At 35.3% G+C, this 25727-nt stretch overlaps 1 protein-coding gene across 1 annotated transcript; it reads left to right on the forward strand.

Annotated features, from left to right (window-relative positions):
- Positions 1-11774: 11774 nt before the first annotated feature.
- Positions 11775-24122, forward strand: LOC127880778 (serine/threonine-protein phosphatase 4 regulatory subunit 2-like). The gene is made up of 8 exons (XM_052428181.1): positions 11775-11911; positions 11998-12079; positions 15482-15652; positions 17256-17349; positions 18576-18613; positions 19203-19974; positions 21077-21158; positions 23082-24122. Exons 1-8 carry the CDS (start codon positions 11875-11877, stop codon positions 23579-23581), a joined length of 1776 nt encoding a protein of 591 aa, XP_052284141.1. The 5' UTR covers positions 11775-11874; the 3' UTR covers positions 23582-24122.
- The last annotated feature ends 1605 nt before the right edge of the window (positions 24123-25727 follow it).

Genomic DNA, 25727 nt, shown 5'->3' on the forward strand with positions numbered 1-25727 from the left:
GCTGTATTTATGGAGTACAAAATAAACGACACATTTAAAACACATCCAAATAAAACCAGCGAGGAAACAGGGCGTTAATAAACTGTGTCGCTTTATTGCTATAGTGCTCTATCTATATTTTTTTCAAAAATGAGTTATTTTTATATCGCTGTGTTCGTGAGACCGATATCTTTAATATGACGTAATCGGATTCAAGATTCAGTCGTCACAGAAGAAGCTTTTCGATTCCATGCTATCTCCCACATACGGCGGCATAAAGGGGACATAGGAAATATTTTATTTAACTATTTTCTATGACGTGCGCACGTCATAGTTATGACGTGCGCACGTCAAGGCTATGACGTGCGCACGTCGTAGCTATGACGTGCGCACGCGATAGATATGACGTGCGCACGTCATAGTTATGACGTGCGCACGCCATAGTTATGACGTGCGCACGTCATAGAAATAGTTAAATAAAATATTTCCTATGTTATATTATTTAACTATTTCTATGACGTGCGCACGTCATAGCTATCGCGTGCGCACGTCATAGCCTTGACGTGCGCACGTCATAACTATGACGTGCGCACGTCATAACTTTGACGTGCGCACGTCATATCTATCGCGTGCGCAAGTCATAGCTATGACGTGCGCACGCGATAGCTATGACGTGCGCACGTCATAGCTACGACGTGCGCACGTCATAGAGATTGTCAAATAAAATATTGCCTATGCCCCCTTTATGCAACTGTATGACGTGCGCACGTCATAGCTATGACGAGCGCACGTCAAAGAGACTGTTAAATAAAATATTGCCTATGTCCCCTTTAGCCACCGTACCCACATTTTTACAAACGGGTGAATGCTGTACTGCACCATCTACGGGACTTAGCGCAAAGTAGAATTCACGCTCAGATTAGCCTATCAATAAAATTGTTGCCAGAATTTACACAAAATTACATAAAATTGCAAATAGCATAAACATGTAATTTACTAAAATAAATAAATAATTATATTCGTATTCTCCGTTTGCTGAAAAACACACCGGTATATTTTTGTCCACATACGTGCATAAATAAGTAAAAAAATAAAGGTTAAACCTTTAAATGCGTTTTTCTCTAAAGAATGAACATGGCAGTTAGAGCACTTAGTCTAAAACAATCAAGTGGTAATAAAAATACAACGTAGATTTACACAATCGACCGGGGATGACATCTTCAAAATGTTTGCTTTACAAATGGACCGACGGGTGCTCTTTTACATTAAAAAATAAATCAAAGCTCCATTGTGCAATTTCTAATTTTAAAAATCAAACTAAACATCATAGTGAATAGTTTTATTTACTTTCACATGAGCATGATATTGAACATGGTTCAACTAACCAAAATGGGAAATAAAATATCTTATTGCTTTGTATTGTATTTCCGTTGCCAGAAACACACTTAAACAATCGAAACACGCTTTTGTTCTTTAGAAATTATTTGGTCTATTTCTGTCACTAAAGGGACTTTCAACAGATGGTAAATACAGGTAGTATTTTGGAATGTGCTATCAGAAAAATCTAAACACGCTTCATTAAGCGGATGAAACCAGAGAAAACCGACTCAGTAGGTACATGTGTCCGTCAATTTAAGTCTCTTTGGCTTTTACCTTTTCTTGGGATTGCCCGGGTCATTGGGTTTCCATTGGGGTTTGGTGTCTGCGGATTGCCCGGGTCATTGGGTTTCCATTGGGGTTTGGTGTGTCTGCGGATTGCCCGGGGTATTGGGTTTCCATTGGGGTTTGGTGTGTCTGCTGATTGCCCGGGTCATTGGGTTTCCATTGGGGTTTGGTGTGTCTGCGGATTGCCCGGGGTATTGGGTTTCCATTGGGGTTTGGTGTGTCTGCTGATTGCCCGGGTCATTGGGTTTCCATTGGGGTTTGGTGTGTCTGCGGATTGCCCGGGTCATTGGGTTTCCATTGGGGTTTGGTGTGTCTACGGATTGCCCGGGTCATTGGGTTTCCATTGGGGTTTGGTGTGTCTGCGGATTGCCCGGGTCATTGGGTTTCCATTGGGGTTTGGTGTGTCTGCGGATTGCCCGGGTCATTGGGTTTCCATTGGGTTTTGGTGTGTCTGCGGATTGCCCGGGTCATTGGGTTTCCATTGGGGTTTGGTGTGTCTGCGGATTGCCCGGGTCATTGGGTTTCCATTGGGGTTTGGTGTGTATGCGGATTGCCCGGGTCATTGGGTTTCCATTGGGGTTTGGTGTGTCTGCGGATTGCCCGGGTCATTGGGTTTCCATTGAGGTTTGGTGTGTCTGCGGATTGCCCGGGTCATTGGCTTTCAATTGGGGTTTGGTGTGTCTGCGGATTGCCCGGGTAATTGGGTTTCCATTGGGGTTTGGTGTGTCTGCGGATTGCCCGGGTCATTGGGTTTCCATTGGGGTTTGGTGTGTCTGCGGATTGCCCGGGTCATTGGGTTTCCATTGGGGTTTGGTGTGTCTGCGGATTGCCCGGGTCATTGGCTTTCCATTTGGGTTTGGTGTGTCTGCGGATTGCCCGGATCATTGGCTTTCTATTGGGGTTTGGTGTGTCTGCGGATTGCCCGGGTCATTGGGTTTCCATTGGGGTTTAGTGTGTCTGCGGATTGCCCGGGTCATTGGGTTTCCATTGGGGTTTGGTGTGTCTGCGGATTGTAAGTTCCTTCTCAGTGTTCTCGTTTTAGGGCTAGTAAAAGTTGGTTTATATTGTGAATTGCAAGTTTCCATATGTAAAAATAGGCTTGCTTTGGCGTCCATGTGTTTATGACCGACAGACGGACGGACGGAAGGACGGACGGGCAGGCGGGCGGGCGGGCGGGCGGGCGGTCGGGCGGTCGGGCAGGCAGGCAGGCAGGCAGGCAGGCAGGCAGGCAGGCAGGCAGGCAGGCTGGCTGGCAGGCAGGCAGGCTGGCAGGCAGGCAGGCAGGCAGGCAGACAGACAGACAGACAGACAGACAGACAGACAGACAGACAGACAGACAGACAGACAGACAGACAGACAGACAGACAGACAGACAGACAGACAGACAGACAGACAGACAGACAGACAGACAGACAGACAGACAGACAGACAGACAGACAGACAGACAGACAGACAGACAGACAGACAGACAGACAGACAGTTTACTCAGACTTATACAAATGTACATCATCTTCATACTTAAAGGGACCTTTTCACGTTTAGGTAAATTGACAAAATTGAAAATAAATGTTTTAGATTTGCATTTTTTTTTTTGTAGTTATGATATTTGATATTTGATAGGAAACAATTATACTAAACATTTGCCATGCTCAAAAATATCCCATATATGCATCTAACGACGATTTAAAACCCCGAAAATTATTAAGCGTTGCAACGCGAAACGATTTATTTATAACCACGGTGCTAGACTTAGCTCCCTGTAGTAATCTGTTTCATGTGCATGTACATTTGTCTCATAGTATCGGCCTTTCTGATTGATTGCTAAGATTTGTTACTATGCGCAAGTGCAGGTTCTAAAAAAGTTTCTTAATGGAAAAACGAAAGTCTTGCTCGTGTTGTTCTAAAAATATTTTTTTAAATATTAAAAATAAGCGGCATATAAAACATTTAATTAAGCTCCTATTAACCCATAAACATACTGACATAATTGTGTGTTACGTAAAAAATCAAAGAATCACCCTGGATTAAACATTACCTACTTTCCAACGAACACCGGAACGCAAAAGAATGATCGTCATAATAGTAATTGATAACCATCAAATCAATTACAACTTCTAAACATTGCAAAAAACCACATAAACTTTCCAGCACTTCTTGAAAGTTTTTCGTTAAAGGCACAATACTATGAGGAGGGCCGATGCTATAAGAGTAAGTGATACTGATCGAATTGTAAATTACGTTTGGCAAGTTTTTAACGTTTACAAAGGAATTTTAGCAAACACTCGGATAGGTTTTAGTTTTATCGTATGTGTGTTTTGTTCTGAAACGAAACTAGATACGCATGCATCACATTGTTCCTTGCGCGTTTTAAAATGAGGTTGTGTGCCTCTAGATGTTCTTACCACAATTTAATGAAATCGTTATAACTTAAAAGGAACATTCGATCACTAGTCAAATGAAGCATCAAATAGTCTATACATAATTAATTTCATAATACAGGTTTTAATTATGAATGATTCATTTCTTCTGTATATTATGAAATATACTTGTTTGCAAATGTATTATATTATGTTTCATATTGTAGAAAAGGAAAAGAAGTTTCGGCAGGAAAACTGAGCAGAAATGTTTGGCTGATCACAATTCCTCTTTAAATTGCCCTTGAATATAAGAATTAGTGACAGAACATAGTGGTACTTGGTACCAGACATTAAGTAATTGTGTCAGTAACAGAATAGTTTATTAACGTCTCACTTTTCTATATAAAACACAGTAAAGTAGTACAAAATCATTATATATATATATATATATATATATATATATATATATATATATATATATATATATATATATATATATATATATATATATATATATATATATATATATATATATATATATATGCTTAACTGTGTTTTATGTACAAAAGTGAGACGTTAATAAACTATTCTGTTACATATATATAAAACCACTCTAAAAGAGTTACGAGAGACGATGGACGATGGTTCTAAATATTCTGAAAAGTGTTCAACGATAATGTACATCATAGAATCTTTCACATCTGTTAGAAATATAAAAAAGATTCTTAAGGAAATTATATTTTAAAATATTAAACTTCTTAAAATAAATAAAAATTACAAATGTTAGAAATATAAAAAAAGATCCTGAAGGAGAATCGGTTTAAAATTATGAGTTTTCTTAAATTAAATTAAAAAAATATATCATCAAACAATACAGTAAGAGAAAATGTCCATTTGTACATTATAAACAGTTTTGTACTTATGAAGTACAAAGTATATTATTATTTTATACGAAATTGACTATACGCGCACATTAAATGGATTATATATACATGTGGTTGCGTCGCTTCATTAAAATGTCATGACAGGCTCTGGCACTGGGTTTCATGATGCGATCATCTGACAGCAAGAAGTTCATTTTTTCTCTTGGAAAACGTTGGAATACGTTGGAATACAATATTTCTTTAATAACTTGGACGTAAAAGGCGATAATTAGTGAAATTGTGGAATCTTCTGTGTCAAAAAATGGACTTTCTAGTGCAGTGAGAAGACGCCTGGACGCATCGGACATATTTAGCTTGCAAAATAGCTAATTGGATCAAAATTTCCCCTTGCAACAGTGAACAACTAATAAAGTGACCTAAGGAACTTACAATAGTGCTTGGATAGTATAATACTACATCCGTAAAAATTGTCATATAACAATGAGTGGTAACGGTAAATGTGAACAGCCGAAACTAACTTTCAAAGGGCAAAAGCCACAAACTAAGCCAGCAAACAAGAAGCAACGCGCTGACTCTAGCAACAGTACAAATACAAGCATGGACAAACTATACAATATCAACACACAGCTAGAGGCCATGACTGATGGTTTGAGTGAACTGAGGGAAGAAATAGTATGCTAAAACGAGAAGAAATAGAAAACTTAACAAAGATCTCTGTTTCCACTATTATGAGCAAATAGAAGTTACAATAGCCAAAACAATTGAAACAGAAGTTACGAACAAAACAAAAACATTAAATAAAAAATTAACAGGTCTTGAATTCGAAAATGAACAATTGAAACAAAAAAATTCTGACTTAGAGAAAAAACCACAAAGGCAATATCGGAGCTACAAACACAAATTGAAAAGAATTTCGAAACAAGCAGAGAAGCACAGAAGCTGGCGACTTATAATAAACAGTACTCGGGAAAAATAATTAACATAAGAGAATCATCCGATTAATCCGAAACCAGTATCATTGACATAGTTTCAACCATCTTGAAGTCAACAGCAGACGTTGAACTGAAGCCAGAGGACAGTATTGCCATTCATCGCATTCCATCTAAAAAGGGGACAACTAGACCGGTAATTATTAAACTACGAAACAACAACGTAAAGTCAGCAATTATGAAGAAGCGAACACCGATGAATGCTAAAGGATACAAGCTAGTACATGAAAATGATCTGAGACATTGGTTTGTTCCTATAAATTGTCACATTGTATATAATAAAGCTATTTTAAGCGCTTTATACATCAACATTTCTCTTTATAAACATAATATAGACATTACACTCGATCATTAGTTTGTTTTCCAATTATAATCCTCACTTACATTGTTCTTTTGTTTATTTCAAATTAATGTAATCGAAATATAAAAGTTGTAACTTTTTGTTTATATACAAAATTGGGACCATAAAAACATAATATATATATAAATATATAAATAGTTTTGTTTTCATCGTTCTATTGTATATATTGAAACTAAGTGGTGTAATAGATTCTAAATTATCGCATTTTTAGACAGTTTAGTCCACTGAAACATACTTGCAATAGCTATTCTGTGGATCTCAAAAAGTGTTATATGTTATGAAATGTTTCCACGTATTTGTCTATATGTTTTTTCCTCTGTAATGTAAAACATGAAAACAAGCAGTGGTTTTTGCAGAAGCCTTCTCTTTCTTAAATACATCGTGTATGTTAGATGGTAAATCCCCATAAGCTAAAGTACTTTTCATTCTTGTATTAACATACGATTTACTTCGGACAGTTCCACTTGATTCAGGTGAATAACTGTACTCAGAATAGTAACAATAAAGTTATGTCATTTTTAAGAGTGGTTAAAGCCACACAACTTATTTGACATACTTAATTTAAGTATAAATAAGAAACATATTGTTTCTATGCCAATTAGAATATATATGGTGGTTAAAAGATAGAAATCCGTCTTTTTTGCGCTTAACAACTTAAAAATAATCGCGTTTGTCGAAATTGACGTATACGTATAGAAATCCTGCTTTCGGTTCTAAAAGCGGTACCGTTTGAAAAAAAAATAACTTGCTAACTATGCTATAGATTTAATTTCATCTATGCCAATTAGACTATATCTGGTGGTTACAACGTAGAATCCGTCTATTTTGCGCTTTAAAACTTTAAAAATAATCGCGTTTGTCGAAATGGACTTATACGTATAGAAATCCTACTTTCGGTTTTAAAAGCGGTACCGTTTGAAAAATAATAAATTACTTGCTAACTAGGCTATTGATTTAATGACAATTTTGCACACTTTCAAAATGCATCTATATGTATCGATTAACATGTATTTCATTTCAAGGTCAGAGACTCTGACTGCACCTTATTCTAACATCTACATGTATAAGGTGCCAAAACAGGTGTAACTTTAAAATATATAAGTCTTTTAAAGCAACATTTAGCATATATATACATGTAGTTATAAAACAATAAAATACATGAGAACAAATTAAACTTTTCAACAAAATCTTGTACATGTGTTTTAATTGTTTATCTGTATACTGGTATCAGTGTATGCTTTGTAGACGACCTCCAATTTGACGCCTCCTAACCTGTCTCAGTTAAAATTCTTTTACGATTGTTATGTCTTCCTCCTTGTTTCATGTGCCTGAAAAATGTTCTCACTAAATATTGGTATTATATAATGGCTAGATATATTTTCCCCATATGTAAAATGCTTTGCTTCTTGGAAATGTATCTTTAATATAAAAAACAGTTTTGAGACGTATATGTGACGTATAATCAGTGCCCTTTATCAAGGTCTTAAGTACATGCTTACCTGGATAATATAGTCTGTTTCAACTAGCACAAAGTAAATCATTCCTATTTTTCGTATGTCGTAATGAAGTGTTGTGCCTGTTTATATGTTTGGTTATACATATAGCTTAGTCTGAGTTATAATATGTACTTCTTTGCTGCTGTGGTTGTTCGTTTGCAAACATCACAGGTTTTGTTATATTGTTTAATTTTTGTTATTATAAACATTTTACATTGATAGTGTGTTGTACCAATATTTCTCAACAGAATCCGACATAGAAGCTATTGCAATTGTATTTTGTTTTTTATGTATAACTTAAAGAAACTTTACATTGGTGTTGTGTTTTATAAACACACTTTAAACACAATCTTGCAGTTATCAAGTGTAATTGAATGTTTAAGTTCCTTGTACTTTATTAATTCTCTTAAAACAGAATTCAGCAGTTATCAAGCGTAATTGTTTTTGTAAGTTCTTTGTAATAGAACTAGTCTTATTATAGTTAATGCTTCATCCTTAAGTGAGCACGTTAACTAATATTTAGAATATACAATGTACCTTTTCCAGTGGATCCATTATTGTTATTATTATTATGAAACATAATTTTCTTACATAAATTTTGAAAACCGGAGTTATAGATTATTTATGTCTTATATTTAGGGCAATTTTATCTTGCACAAGCACATTAGCTTGTGTTTTGTTCACATGTTGTGTTTTATAGTTGATCTGTTTGTATGCTTTTTAATTTGTATGATTGAAGTTAAAATGTATTGTGTACTTTAAATGTATGTGTAGAAATTTTCCCAGTAGAACCACGATATGTGCTTATCTTTTTATCATAATTTAAAGGGATCTTTTCACGCTTTGGTAAATTGACAAAATTGAAAAAAGTTGTTTCAGATTCGTAAGTTTTCGTTTTAGTTATGATATTTGTGAGGAAACAGTAATACTGAACATTAACCATGCTCTAATATAGCCATTATATGCATCTTTTGACGATTTTAAAACCTAAAAATTATAAAGCGTTGCAGCGCGAAACGATTGAATAACTTGGAGAGTTCTGTTTTTGTCGTTAAATTTTGTGAAACTACGAAGATTGCTTATATAGGTATAAAATACGTCAAGAATGTGTACTCGGCGGAATAGCACAGTAGGCTAAAGCGTTTTTACTTCAGGACTCTAGCAGGACTCCAGGGGTCACTGGTTCGAAACCTGCTCCGGGCAATGTTCTTTTCCCTTTTTTAATTTTTTTCTTGATTTTTTAGTGGAGCTTTTTTGATCCAATGTTTACATGTATCAATATAAAGCATTTAATGAATAAGTTAAAAAAATGCCCAAATCTGTGAAAAGGCCCCTTTAAAGGCATGTGATAAGAATTTGGGATAATTAAACTTTCTCTTATAAAATGGCTAGGGATCTATAATTACTGTTTCTTTAAACTTAACATTTTGTTTATTTCTATTTCAAAATTAATCACGTCTTGATAATTATCCAATGAATAACCTTTTGATCTGTTTTACTACTTAAAACAATACAGTTTATCAGCGTATTTGTATACATGTGTATTTCTGTTGTAGTAGCCTAACCAACAATACGTGTTTTTAATACCATTTAAATGGTAAAACACAGCTTATAGTATAAACGAGTAATATGTAATGGGGCCTTTTCACAGATTGTGGCATGTTTTGAAGTTTGTCATTAAATGCTTTTTATTGATAAATGTAAACATTGGATCAAAAAAGCTCCAGTAAAAACTCAAGAATAAAATTAAAAAACAAGAAAAATGATAACCCTCAGCAGGGCTCGAACCACTGACCCCTGGAGTCCTGGAGTAAAAACCACTTAGACCTCTCGGCCATCCTGCCACGTATGTATGGAAGACGTATTGTATACTTTATATAAGCAATCTTCGTAGTTTCACAAAATATAATGACAACAACACAACTCTCAATTTTTTTCAATCGTTTCACGTTGCAACGCTTTATATTTTTTAGGTTTTTAAATCGTCGAAAGATGCATATAATGGCTATATTTGAGCATGGTCAATGTTTAGTTTTACTGTTTCCTAACAAATAGCATAACTAAAACGAAAATTTGCGAATCTGGAATAACTTTTTTCAATTTTGTCATCTTACCAAAACGTGAAAAAGCCCCTTTAATATCTAATTTAGAATAGTTATATCATATTTAACTTATCTTTCATTAATATGTCGCGGTATGCTACCCATTCTTTAAAGGCAGTAATGCTTGTAAATAGCACACACTAAACGGGTTAAGTTACGCCAGTCATTGATTTCATTTGTCTTTTGTTGTGTTGTGCGTGTGTGACCCTCACTGTGAAGAACGGGCCCCGTGCTCAACGCCTGCGTCTGGATAACTAGATGTTAAAGAGAACGAGTCGGCGTCTATGTGTTAATATAGTATGCTTGGTCGTTCGAAATAAGTCTTTGTATAATTTAATTATTTTAATATGATAATCAATTATGATATGTCAATGTTTAACGATATGTGTCATTGCATACGCAACAAGATTTATATGATAAAAACATGGTTTTGGGATACTGACGTTTGCTATTAAGTAAACCAAAGTACCCAAAGATCCGTTGTATGGCGGCTGACACTTGCAGGGTAAAGCTGCGGAACGTTTGGTGACATCATAAAAGACTGATGTGTTTTTTTCCTTGTACTTATCTCCCCTCCCACACCCCACACACACACACCAAACACAACAGCACACGATCACGAAAAAAATGAATACAGTATAGAAAAAATGCACAGTTGGAAATACAGTTACAATTCAAAGTTCGTCAGTATTTCCGTGTATCTGGTGAGTTGACTATTTAGGAATGCTGGGACACAATCCGGACCATCACATAACGCAGCCTCACGCGCGGAAGGGCACTAAAAACTTCGAATTATACAGGAGAGGCCGGACATATAAGTTAAAAGCGAATGTAGCGCTACCGGACAATATCAACCAGTCAACTAACGCTGTCCAGTTTTTAAAGATGTATTTCAATCAATTTCTCGCAATTATTGTTAACCGCGGGACAACGTTCTCTTATAAGATTGGTGGTGGAAACCCACGGCATTTTTAGTGGATACGTTCCTGAACATGTAAATCTGGGAACTACTTTTGCATTAATGTGCAGACAACCATTTCGTTCATATAAACCTGACAGGATCCTGTTTGAAAATGTCCATACAATAAAATCGGTTCTCGTATATTGTATCAACATAAGACTATTTACGTAATTTTTATTATTTTCGGGTAAATCGGGAATTTATTACAATAATGTTGCTACATTTTTTAATCAAAGACGAAGAATGTGCTATCTCGATTAACTTTAACTGTTGAACACGTGACAGTTTGTTTTAGCGATATTTGTCATAAATTTCTTTATAAATTGATGTTACATCAAATTTCAACTGAAGTGTGGAAAGTCGACTGCACACATATATGTTCTCCATTTCTTCGTTGACATGGTTGACTACAAAGCTCAGCCTCTGACCATCTATCTTCCAAAGAAATGATGAGAAAATATACTACTTGTTCGTTATTTAAACATAAATATTATTAACGATACCGTATGCTTACGTCTAAGTCTAGTTTTCAAGTCTGAAGTTGGAAAAAAGCGCACCAGTAGTCGATGTGCGCCGTAAGCGCATTGATTAATGCTATTTCTGAAGATATGCTGCGAGTGCTCCGGTTTGTGGGGGGGGGGATCTTTTCATAATAACATGCCGCGACAGCAAAGGACATGTTTATTTTGACTTTCAAGGGATAGTGAAGTTATTTTTTACCGCCACACCACGGCCCGCTACATTCAAACAAGAGTTTGTTCGACAACTGCCCATTTTGAGCAATTAAAACAATAAGTTATATTTGCACACCGACTGGATTGTTCCATTTTAAATGAAGGTTAAAATAAAAAACAACAAATATTATGGGATATGTTTAAGCAAAACTTATTAAAACTAAAATCCAATAATTAACTTAGAAAATTATAACCAATCAAAATCAAGCAAAATAACTTATTATAGCTTTGTTTAATAGAAAATGTATCTGTATAAATTTTCTTTTCACGCCCATTATTGTATAGTAAACTAATCCATGACATCATAAGTTCCTTGACCTTTTCGTGCAAAAATCGGCAGTAAACAATGGAAAATCAAGAGAAAATTCTGAACTTTTTAGAAGGTATTGATCGCTGATATGTTGATTGAAACGTGCTAACTCCTTTAACTTCTCAATTTATTTATAGAACGTGTGATGTCTTATTTCAGAATTCGACAAATCTCCATCCAAAAACATTCCACCGACCCTTGAAGATTACCTCAAGTCAGTCGCGAAAACTGGTAAAACAGTGTAAGTATATTTTCGTGCCGCCTTTATTACATAAACATTTCGTGCTTTGATGTTGAATTATATTGCTTTCAGACGGTTTTGAAAAAGTATTTTTTATCAAACGATTTTACTGGGGAATAGATTATAAAATCACATCAGACTCAGTTGTCAATATTATCCTCCAATTACCTTGAGTCGAGCATGACCCAAAGTCGATCACTTTGTTTACATTGAAAACACGGCTCTCGTGATGACGTCAAACGCATACGCTCCGAGTATTTTGTTAAACTAACATAGCTACGCTTGAAAATAATTATAGACACCAATAAAATAAGGAAAAAAACAGTTTAATTGAATATATAAATCTTACTTTAACTGAAATAATCCAAATGTATGCCTATTGCGTGCATTTTTTTTTTTGGTACTCTTCATTAAACTTGCACATAAATTGCAGACCATTGCGCAAGAGTCAACTCATAGTTTCATGTATTTGATGTATTTTAAAGAAAATTCTTTTACCCTTTCACGATTCCCAGAAAATATTGCATGGCACAATCTGTGCACGCACATCCCGAAAATAGGTGACATGCCGATATTCACATGTTCAGTGGGTTTACCCTGTCCCAATTGGATGATAATTTTATCAAATCTTTAATAGTATCATACAGTACAGCCAAAGCGGCACAAACATAATCCGCGGCTACGCCACGGCCAGATTATTAGTCCGCGGCGGCCGAATCGTGTGTTCACGCGGTGTATCGCCGTGGCACTCGGCATCGATCCGCGCAACGACGCCGAGTCTGTATTAACCACGCGTACTTTCGCGGAGTAAATCCGCCGCATACGTACGCGGCGGATCGAGTGAAAAGATATCCACCTACATGTACATACATGTATGTGTAGCGTAGAATTAATTACGCGCAACTGTTTATGTTTCGTTCGATTATCATTATTAAATTTGTAATCCGAAACACACTTCCGAATTTTAATGCTAACGCGTCCTTTGGCAAATTCTAGCGTCAAATAAACAGTGCTAAAATATCATTTGTTTCATAAAAAGCGCGCGAAAATTATGCAGACATGTAGAACGTCGTTTGGAAAGTTTGGGTGTAATTTGTGTTGTATAAATACATGAACATCACGTCAGGCGTAAACCGCGTGTTCAGTGGAGAAAAAAAACGCCCCGATTAGACGTTATTTCATCATCTCTATAAATAGTAACAAATGCCAAAATGTATTTGATACTTAAGGAAATATCGAGAATGTTTGTGTATCGTAAATATTAACCAGCATTTGCTTTAAAACTGGAATATACGGGATTATCGGGTAATTAGTAGCGATATTAACTGTATAATATGAACAAAATAAAACGTGTTTATATACGCATATTCAAACAATAGTTATAATAAGCTGATAATAAACAAAACTACAAATACGTCGTCACCTTCTTGATTATTGATGTGGCTTCAAACTGCTAATTTTCTCAGCTAAAATATAATAGCTGAATCAACATTCAATTAATTTATAAATCCACCATATGCTGGAGCCTTGACCACATGTATGTGCGAAAACATAATTACGTGACCTTTTTTATGTGTGAAATACATACGCTACGGGCGGGAAACAAACTTAATAATTGGCCAGACACATTAACCATGCTTACATGTATATGCTAATACAATCCGCGCACAATAAATTTATTATGATTTTAATTATTATTATAATTCTTCTTTCAAAATTTGTTAACTACATGTAACTAATAATTTAAAAAAAATAATATTTCATGATCGCATCGACTCGGCATCATGTCACGTACTGCGGCATGCCTCGGCGGACAGATGCGAAGTTTCGCGGCGAAATGTGACGTGCCGCCGCATACTGACGCGGCTTCAACGACTGACGCGGCATCGACTCGTTTCGCCTTGCCGCCGCGGAAAGCGAAATACGTTTGTTCCGCTTTGGCTGTACTGTATATGGCGAAATTTTATTTTAAAAAATTGCAAATGTTGTTATTTTTTTTTTAATTCTTGAGCACTTTTTCGTGTCAATGTTGCTGAAAAAAGATCAACCGATACAACAGAAACTTGTTAAATGGTAAAAAGAAGTTATAAAAAGCTAAATTTATCTTTCTGTTACTCTAAATTTGTTCAGTGAATCGAATTTTCGAAGTTTTGTTGACCTCATGCCCTATTGCAATCGAGAATTCTCGCTTTTCGGATGTGACCTCTCAACTCAAGGTAAACAACGTGCATAGTGTATGTCATTGCGGGTATGTATGGAACTATGGGCTTTGTGTGGTTGAACACACTGTAACACTTTTGACATGGATTTTACAGGAAAGAAATAAATCTTTTTAGGTACATCATTTATTGCGGGATTGTTTGAATTAATTCAGAAATTACTTTAGTTGTTTCCTTAACAGCTCGACTCAAGGTAATTGGAGGATATGCTCAGTAGCCTAAGCCAAAGCCTTTAGCAAAGGAACTCGAGCAGCGATTTTTTCCCTTCTTTATAATGTACCTGTAAGAGGTACTTTGGCAATAGGAGAAAAAGTACAAAATTCCCAATTGCAGTCTAAAAAATTCTCAAAGGAAGGAAAATTTTGTCAATTTTGTTTAAAACGTGCATTATCAGCAAACTAACAATTAAAATGAGAACTGACACTGAACATTTTTTCTGTTTTTCAAGCCAAAAGGCAAAATGAATGTAAATCAATATTTGAGGTGATTTGTGCTATTGATACCAAGCAATTTAAAAGACCCATAATTTCCATTTGGGAGATTTCACAACACGAATTTTCCCAATTTCAGGGTTTTTTGTTTCCCCAATCAGGGAAGAAAAATCTTTGTCCAGCTCTCACGATTTAAAGTACTGACTATCTGAACTAGAACATCAAGATTTCGCATGCACAATTTTATATAGGCCTTCTACTGAATTTCATCAAATCATGACCCTGAGGCCATAACTGGCCACACAAAGGTTGTGAAATTATTTATTTAATTGTATTTAGAGAAATAAAACAATATACGCTATTTTCCACAAGGCCCAAAGGTTTAATAATTGGCATTAAACATTGTATTGTTGTTCTCTACAAACTTTTGATAAAACTGCTGCTTTGGTAATTTATGAACACTGTGTCTAGTTCACTTCGATTTTAAGTCCTTATAACTACACATGTTGTTGTTGTTGTTGGCTAAATTGTATCAATTGATTCTATATCACAATAACAATTTTTTTGTCCAGATTGACTTGAAAAAGAGAAACTTAAAATAAGGCATGATGGAAATTTTCCTTCTCTAGGGTCTGTTCCTGTTTTATTAAAAAAAACATACATTAAAAAAATACAAATTAACATGTGGTACACTACTGCTTTTAAGAACAATACTAGTCTGCCATTGTTGTTAATGCATATCAACACTTCAGGTTCCAATGGCCTTTACTGAAGTCATTGTTGGTCCAAAAACTAGAATTGGTTATGGACGAGTTCAATAAAGATGAGCCATTTGAAAGAGCGAATCCTTTACCAAATGTTGAAAACGCAAAATTTGATGAAATGAAAAAAAGGATTCTTGAAGCCCTCCAGAAGTTTAACAGGTGAGCATATCTTGCGTTTGGTTGATACTTAAGTATCTGTTTATGAAAAACAGTGCATTGCTTGTTATATTATTTTTACTTAGCTTGTTATTGGAGGGGACTTATGGTTTGCGCTTTGTGTGTCTGTCAGTCCGTCTGTCAGTCCGTCAATCTGTCAAACTTTTCTGGATCCAGCAATAACTTTAAAAGTTCTTTATATTTTTCATGAAACTTGAAACATGAATAGATGGCAATATGGACATTATGCACGTCATTTCATTTTTTCCTACTCAAAAATTCTGGTTGCCATGGCAACAATAAAAAAAATAAAATAACAATTCTGACAATGGTGGAGCCGGTAGAGGACATATATTGCCTGGCAATTGTATTGTATCATTTTACATGGCTTTTTGTATCATTGTTACATTGCCTCTTGCACCATTTTTACAAAAGCATTGCTTGTTATATGATTTAAAAAATACATAAAATGCTTTATCATGGTTACATGACTTGTCGTATCATTTTACATGGCTTGTTATAACATTTTTACATGACTTTTAATTACATCTTGTAGTTGGCTTACAATATAATTTTACATGTGTTCAATTTTCTGTATCGTGGTGGAGACATGAATGACTTTATAACATATTGCAATTTTTGATACTGTTATTATGAAGCTTAACTTGAGAAATATGGTTCAAATGTGTAGTTAATTTGTTCTAAACCATATATTCAACCAGAATGGTTCTAGCGTCAATGTTTTATTTATATAATACACCAAACAAAATTACTGATTACTACAGTTTAAGTGATATGAACGATACACTAGCTAGCCTATCAGTGGTTAATTATTTTAACACCATGACCTTTTTTGAGAAGTTCTTTCCAGCTGCTACAGATACAAAAAAGGGGAATATAGTTGTGTTCTTATGTGCTTTATTACAAATTGATTAATAATGCATTATTTTTTTTTTAACTTCTGTGTGGTAATGGCTAGGTATTATATATGATGGCTTGCACACATTTTTAGCTAATACAAAAATAAGAATTGTTACATTATGCAATAAACAATATTAACACTTGTTCCGAAAATGAAATATATTTTGAGTATAGAAATGCACAATAGATTGGCAGTTTATGTTTAAATTAAAAATAGGTTTGTGTTATCATTGTTTATCAGCAAGTAGATAGCTTTTGGTTCTTAAACCACTCAAACAAAATATCCAAATGGTTGTACTTCTATCTCACACTGCACAAAGTTGTGCCCATTATATAATATAAATAATTAGTTAATTTGTGAATAATATGCTACTTATGGCGGACTTTAGGTCTACAAATGGGCCTTGCTCTGTACAAAGGGGTTTAATGCATGTGGGTAAAGTGGCGTCCCAGATTAGCCTGTGATGTCCACACAGGCTAATCAGGGACGACACTTTACGCTTTTATGATATTTTTCGTTTCAGGAAAGTCTCTTTTCAGCAAAAATATGACTTAGGCAGAAAGTGTCGTCCCTAATTAGCCTGTGGGGACTGCACAGGCTTATCTAGGATGACACTATACGCACATGCAATAAACCCCTTTTTCACAGAGTACGACCCAAATGTTTGTTTGTATGTGCTTTCAGTGCTCCGTTTACAGTACAGCGATTGTGCGAGTTGGTCACATCACCAAAGAAACACTACACACAGTGTGATAAGTTCCTCAGGGGAATTGAAAAGGTACACTAACTTATATTGTCAGTGATTTCAATGGAATTAGAATCCTGCTGTTTGATGCATGCATTTTGCTATTTTCTCAGTTTTGACTCCTGCTGATTATCAGAACGTGTTACCAGAAAGCTAAATCAACAATACATTTTGTACTATATAAATTGTGTTAATTCTCATTGTATGTAACTAAAATGTATACTAAGGAACATTTTGCAGAGAATTGAGCTAGTATGCACACACAAAATAAATCTGTGCTTCATTATTTTGACCCAGACCAGGAAATTTTCAAACACAAATATATGAATATTGTTTTTCAAAATATATTAAATTCTCTGACTGTATATGTGAATTTTTGAGTGAAATGATAAATAAATATGTAGAACCATCGTCCAGTAACTCTTTTAGAGTGGTTTTGTACGTATATATATATATATATATATATTATCTCTCTCTCTCTCTCTATATATATATATATATATATATATATATATATATATATATATATATATATATATATATATATATATATATATATATATATATATATATATATATATGTATAATGTTCTTGGTACTGCTTAACCCTTTGCATGCTGAGAAATTTGTCGTCTTCTAAAATGTCGTCTGCAGAATTTCTAAAATTAGCATTTTCTTCGATTTTTTTCAAAGAATACTATCAGAATAGCAAACAGTTTGGATCCTGATGACACGTTCTGTGGCGTCTCATCTGGATCCAAACTGTTTGCAAAGGCCTTCAAAATTCGGTTCCCGCAGTGAAAGGGTTAACTGTTTATATGTACGAAACTGTGACATTAATAAACTGTTTTGCTTGTCTGTCTGTCTATATAAAAACTTGGGTTATTACATGCTGTGTATACATTTATTGCATTCATACCAAGATTTTTCAATGATGGACATTGTAAAATGCATGTAATACCGGTAAATAAGAGTTTTCAGTTGAAAAAACCCCACTTTATTTATGTTCAATAAGCTAATGCCAATTAAAGATGTAATGAAATCAATTTAGGGCTAATCCGCTAATAACACACCAACTTTTTTGCATTCAGAATAAGTTATATAGCATATTGCATTTATGAAATTGATCACTTTCAGGAATATACTGCAATTCAGGGATATACAAAGTGATTTCTAAACATCCTCTATTATAAGCCCTTGTTTATATCATTTTATAAGGACTTGATTCTAATGTTAGTGCATGTTTTCGGACATTCCAGAACGTACTAGTAGTCACTACAGTTGATCCACAAGGAAGGTAAGTGAAATTTGGGTTTGGTATCAACAAGCGGATAACACTAGTGTGTTAATAGAAAAATAGTAAGGATTGAAAGTGCATTGTACATTCTCTCGAAAATCTCGATAGCTGTCATGTAGCCAATTAAACAACTTTGCAAATGTGAACTTTCAAGCCAGTTTGTTAATACAAAGTGGAAAATATCAAAGTGGTATATGGCTGATTATACATAAGTTTTATAATAATTTGTGTAAAAATATCATAATAAAGTAGCTTTAGCATTATGACTTAACTAGTAAAAGTCTTGCATTGGGATGAGATAACTTATTGTTGTATTGAGATAATGTACCCACAGTTACAAGTTTAGTAATTCCCCTTTGGTTTAAAATATTTATTTAATCATTCATTTACACATGTAGCATTACAATACAAACAGACATACTACTTTTGACAAAAAATGCCAAACATTTAGACATCGCTGTATTGCTTAACATTGAAACGGATAAGTACTATTTGACAGATTTAAGACACATCTTGAGGCTATTGCTAGCCTATGTCTATCATATTTCTCTAATTCACCAATATTGGCAGCAAATATGTTTGCTTGTAGGAAAATAGTGTCAGAGTCTAGGTTTATGGTAAATGGTTTGGACTCCAATGGTGTGGATCAACAGCACGATTCAGTCAATGAATTCACGGATGAAAAGCCATTTGGGTCTGTACCTCAGATAGACTGGTCATCGAATCATGCAACTGCAGTGTGGCCTGCAAAATCTAAAGCCGAGAACCAGTCGAGTAAAAATAATGACACAGATTGTAGAGCTGTAGAAAAAGAAACTGTTTATGAAACTAAGAAAGATGAAAACAAATCTGTTAGTGAAAGTGTGACAGTTGACAATGAAGCAATGGAGGATTCTTCCTCTGATACTTCAGAAGAAACTACCGAAGATGATGTTATCATGAACAATAGTACAACAAAGGAGGTTGATCAAAGTCAAGTGGTTTCAGACAGTGTTCGACTGCCACCAACGTCCACCTTGTTTTCTCGCATAGAAAAGGACGACAAGACTGACAGTGACAATGAGGACTGTGTAACAGATACTGAGACAAAAAGCAGCAAAGAGCTTTCAATGCCAGAGCAAACAGACGGTGTTGTTGCCTTGGAAACACCATGTGATGTGGAATCAGAGGAACCAGAAACAGTTTTAGCTCTTGACAAGTCTTTAGGGTCAAAGTCAGTGGATCCAGATCCTAATTCATCTTTAAACCCTGAAGAATCTCCTGCTGCACAGGCCACTGAAGCAATTGAGGGGGTTGAAACCACTACTCCGGAGACGGTTTCCTCAACCGAGAATGAGGCGGAAGGACCACCGGAAAAAAAGGTGGGTAGAAGACTAAGAGCCATGCATTGCCCTCAAGTCATATACAAAATTTTCTGGTAAATTTGAGCTTTATGAATGTGCAATCCCAGACTATCATGTGTAGTCCGCACAAGCTTATTGGGGACAACACTCTCAGCTTTTTATGTAACTTTTCGTTTAAAGGTCTTCTCTTTTTAATCGAAAATCCAGTTTAAGCAGAAAGTGCTGTCTCATATTAACCTGTGCAGACTGCACATGCCTACTTATAAACACCTAAGCTAAGTTTTGGGATGCTTTTTCCATGAATCTTATTTCTTATTTAGCTTGGACTGGTGCTATGCAATCTGAATTTCCATTTAGTAGTCAGCACTTGTAATAAATCAAAACTTCCTCATATTTTGAAAATTTTCTCTCTACAAATGAAAGAAATAGATCTTTTTATGCCCCCTTTCGAAGAAAAGGGGGTATATAATTTTCGCACTGTCTGTCTGTCAGTTAGTCTGTCTGTCCGTCTGCCAGTTTGTCTGTTTGTCAGTCTGTCACACTTTTCGTGTTCGCTCTCTAATTCAAATGGTTTTCTTCTGATCTTTACGAAACTTGGTCAGAAGTTGTATCTAGACAATATCTAGGTCAAGTTCGAATATGGGTCATGACGGGTCAAAAACTAGGTCACGGAGTCGAAAAACAAATCCAAGGGAAGTAATAATCTTTTAATGGACATAATTATCTGACCTGCCAAATTTTATATGTTTGTTATAAATAAATCAAAGCGGTGCAGTAGGCGGCATTGTGTTTCTGATAAAAGGTCAAGGTCATCCTTCAAGGTCCAAGGTCAAAAATGCAAATCCAAGGGTAGTAATAAGCTTTAAAGGGAGATGATTTATATACCTGCCAAATGTTAAATAGAAATTTTATTTCAAAGCGGCGCTGAAGGGGGGCATTGTGTTTCTCGAGCTAGGCCTTAAAGGAGGGGCACAGCACCAGGATGATGTTAAAGAGCTACATGAATCAGAACTCTAGCTAGGCCTTATCAGAGGGGCACAGCACCCTGCCGCCACAAGATTGACTTAAATTTCAATCAGAACTAACAGTATACCATTTGATGTGTTGTTTGTGGCTGCAGATGAAGCTGAGTCCTGTGAAAGACAACATCACTGTGTCTAGTTCGAGCCCAGTGGGACCGCCGGACGATGAAGAGTCAAGAGGTATTCTTGTTTAAACCTATTTATTAGTCCCCTCCCGGTGAAACCGAAGGGGACTTATGGTTTATGCTCTGTGAGTCTGTCACACTTTTCTGGATCCTGCGATAACTTAAAAAGTTCTTCATATTTCTTTATGAAACTTGAAACATGAACGGATGGCAATATGGAGATTATGCACATCATTTCATTTTGTTTGTACATCAAGAATTCTGGTTGCTATGGCAACAAATAAATTAGAAATATTGCTGTAAATGGTGAAGTTTCACCGGTAGGGGACTTATTGCTTTGCAATAGTCTTGTTTTAGCTTTATTGCATCTAAACCCATAGGCTTATTGGAAAAATATTGAGCCTGTTTTCTTGGTAGAACCAGTACTTGATGTATTTTGGGAGATATAAAAATTGCTCCCATAAGTGGGATACCACTATATGACGGCAAAGTCCAGAGGTACATAAGCTCTCTTGGTCTGCATGGGAATTTACATGTTAAGTGCTGTGAAGAGATTCTTCATAACCTTTATAACCCTGCATAACGAAATTGAGCTTGAGGGTATCAAGAATTATATTAATATTTCATACAGCGATGTTACAAGACAAAGTGGACATTCATTGTATTTTTAATAGGGATGCAAGAGGTTAACTGGTTAACCGATTTACCTACCGAAACGACCAGTTAACCGGTTACATTTTTGGGAAAAGTTTAACCTGGAAAAAATATTTGATTACGTTTTTTTTTATGGAATAATTTGTACGCTTTTACTTTTTTATGCGTGACATACTGCCAGCGTGCGCTGGCGACTAGTTAGAACGTGCTCATGGTTAGCTTTTGTGATCGCCTTTTGTCCGTTGTCTGTTGTGCGAAGTCAACATTTGCCTTGTTCACTCTCTAGAGGCCACATTTATTGTCCAATCTTCATGAAATTTGGTCAGAAGATTGGTTTCAATTATATCTTGGATGAGTTTGAAAATGGTTACGTTTGCTTGAAAAACATGGCTGCCAAGGGGCGGGGCATTTTTCCTTATATGGCTATAGTAAAATCTTGTTAACCTCTAGAGGCCACATTTATTGTCTGATCTTCATGAAACTTGGTCAGAAGATTCATCCCAATAATATCTTGGACGAGTTCGAAAATGATGCTGGTTGGTTGAAAAACATGGCTGCCAGCGGGCGGGGCATTTTTCCTTATATAGCTTTAGTAAAACCTTGTTAACACTCTAGAGGCCACATTTATTTTCCGATCTTGGTGAAACTTGGTCAGAAGATTTGTCCCAATAATATCTTGTTATCTCAGGTGAGCGACTTTGGGCCATTCAGGCCCTCTTGTTTTTTTGTAAAATGAAAATAAAACGATAATACTTCGGCTACAATGCTAAAATGCAAACAAAATATGCAAAATATAACAAAATATGTTCGATTAAGAAGAGATGCGGATTCGTTGAACACACATCACCCACTTTACTTCGAATTGCAAAGAAAAAACATTTCCATATTAAGCCAATTTGAGTTTTAAAAATTAAAAAAGTATCAACAAAAGAACACACCATTTTTGTGAGCGATACGACGCGAACGTAATATAAGCGGCCCAAACAAAAATAAGTGAATAACACGTTAAAATGAAAATTGTGTAGTTCTTTAATTTTTTACACAGGAAAAATAAAGAAAATATATAGCATATATGTACATTTCCAAAATATTAAAATAAATTGTATAATACATTTTATTACGAAACTGTCATTTTAACTACTTAAGGCGTTTCAGTTAACCGGTTAATAACCGGTTACGGAAAAAGGTTAACCAGTTAATGATTTTTATAATCTGTTGCATCCCTAATTTTTAAGGTATTTCTGGCATATTTTGGTTTAACATGTCTGTTTAATGTGCAAGAGTGGCATTCAACGTTTACATTGTTGATTTCCCTATTTTATAGGCTTTGAGGTTGTCAGTGACAAAGTAGAATCAAACGAAGATGAGGCTAGTTCAGAGACCTTAGAACAACCAAATGTTGATGTCAAGAGAGACGAAACTGAAGAAGCATCTACCACTGCAAGTAGTACACCTGAACAAGCAAGCCCTATTGACACACCTGTTCCCGAATCAGACCAATCTGAAAAGGCAGCTAAAGAAAAGGAAAAACTAGAAATAAAAAAAGCTGAAGATTACTTAGGGAAGGATGCTAAGGATGATACATCAGTCGCAGCTATCAGCCATGAAGGTAAAAAAGACCCAACAGATCAAGTTTATGAAACAGATGTGAAGAAGGATCAACAGACGGAGCAGGAAAACACAATGACGGACAATGCAGCTGAGGAACATGTGACGCAGGATGAGGTAGCCATGGAAACTGAAAGTGCAACTGAACGGGCAGAAGAGCCAGAGTCAGTAGAGGACCTACGTTCAGATGAAAGTGAACCTATGGATCATGAATAAAAAGCTGTAAATGGTGTTTCATTCACGCTGTGTGGGTAGGATTTATTTTTCTCTGGATAGTGTTAAATGGTCTTAGCAATCTCATTAAGAAGAATAAAATAAAAAGGCTCGCACAAGTCGGCCATGTTTGCGTAGGCAATGGTGGCATTGATTTGGTTGTTACAGTTAGAAGCTTATATATTTCACTAAGCAATGGCATTTATGACTTCACAGCATGAGTTTTGTTGATAAAATGATGTTCATGTAGAATTTGTGTTCATCTGTTGGAATGTTAATTTTATGAACAAAACTTTTCACAAGTGTAAATAATTGACACTGAGTACTCTCTGCATTCCATGTAGGAGTTCGAAACTTGGAGGAAGATTTTTGCTTTCAAAGCTATGCTTACATGTTACATACATGAAAATTGTCACATTCACATTAGGCTAAATATTTTTAGCATTTTAATTAATAATTTACGAATATGTCATGAAGCAAATTGTCATTTGCATAAGTGTATTTATCCCATGTGAAATTAATGTCAATAAAGTTGTGAATTTGTCATACCTTTATTGCTTTTGTCTTACAAAATAATTTCCATATTCTTTCTGCTTAGGAGATTTTAAAGAACAAAACAGGAATGTTGCTGTGATGGTCTTCTATCCAATTTGTTCTGTTCATTTGATTATATGGAAAACTAAGATTTTTTGGAAACTTGTAACCTAGTACATTAAAAGAGCACAATTAATATACCCCCCTCCCCCCAAAAAAACAAAAATAACACGCAAACATCACGAAATCAAACATACTTTAAAAACATGCAAAATTGGACATGTTTAACTTGATAAGAGTGCTATCTATTCTTAGTTACAATCCATTTGTTATCTTCAATCGGCTTTAACCTCTCTAAAACTACTTTGAAAATTTGAACAAAATACATGAATGTTTCGGAGATGGTTTTGAAGTCATTTGAATATATGGAAAACTGTGGGTACACAGAAAATGGCTTGAGTTCAAAATCTTAGAGGAGAATCTACTGGTTTGTATTTGACATTTTGAACGTTTTCACAGCTATGTTAATTTGGTGTTATATGAATTTTAATTTAACCCTTTCCCACTCAGAAGCAAAGTGTAAATGGCTATGTGCGAGTAACTCACAGTCTGTTCAGGTTTTTTGCTGTTTGATGCTCATCAGTATTGAATGGTTGGAAATGAAGCCTTTAAAACATGAATCTAGTAAGAAAGGTCTTAAATTAAATATAACTTTTTAAGGGACTAAACATGCGTAAAAATAAGTATCTAAGTGGTAAAGGGTTTAATCCTTTTTTATTCTTTCTCAGTAATGATCTGCACAATTAAGACAAATTTGTGATTGGGCTCTGTAAAAGAAATATATAAGAGGAAATAACTCCCAAAGCATGGAAGAAAAAGATAGTTATAGTTCTTGCACTCTTCAGTCTCTTATGTTGTCTTTAGATCTTTTGTTCATCGTTATCTACCATAGTAATAATAAATATGAAAGCCGGCATGCTTTAGAAAGAACAAAGGGCAATAGCTTTTATCAATATATTTTCATTTGAATCAATTCAATACTTTGCATCCCCCGCCGAAGGCGAAGGGATATAGAATTGGGGTTGTCCATCCGTCTGTCAAAAACCTTTTAGGGCTTTATCTCAGAAACTATATCAGATATCAACATGAAACTTCATGGGTGTATATTGATTAGAAGTGCCATGCTCAAGAACCATAATCCAAGACTTTCTTTAAAAAAAAGTTATTACCTATAAAATGTGCTCATGGTGAGCTTTTGTGATCGCCTTTTGTCCGTCGTCAACATTTGCCTTGTTAGCACTCTAGAGGCCACATTTTTTGTCCGTTCTTCATGAAATTTTGTTATAAGATTTGTGCCAATGATATATTGGATTGCGAGAATGGTTCTGGTTGCTTGAAAAACATGGCCACAATGGGGTGGGGCATTTTTCCTTATATGGCTATATATTACTTTAGTAAAACCTTGTTAACACTCTAGAGGCCACATTGATTGTCCGATCTTAATGAAACTTGGTCAGAAGAATTGTTCCAACCACACTGGGGGATGAGGAGGTCAAAGCGTCGTCCGTTTCGCTACGACGTCGGGTATATGTTTTACTACGAAAACATTGTGTAA

This window comes from Dreissena polymorpha, chromosome 1 (assembly GCF_020536995.1).
Source record: "Dreissena polymorpha isolate Duluth1 chromosome 1, UMN_Dpol_1.0, whole genome shotgun sequence".
Lineage (NCBI taxonomy): Eukaryota > Metazoa > Mollusca > Bivalvia > Myida > Dreissenidae > Dreissena > Dreissena polymorpha.

Bases quoted from the DNA above. Each gene is read 5' to 3' on its own strand.
- LOC127880778 (XM_052428181.1), top strand. From the start codon at position 11,875: ATGGAAAATCAAGAGAAAATTCTGAACTTTTTAGAAG. The intron at 11,912-11,997 runs GTATTGATCGCT...GTCTTATTTCAG, and splicing joins AATTCTGAACTTTTTAGAAG to AATTCGACAAATCTCCATCC. The intron at 21,159-23,081 runs GTATTCTTGTTT...CCTATTTTATAG, and splicing joins GGACGATGAAGAGTCAAGAG to GCTTTGAGGTTGTCAGTGAC.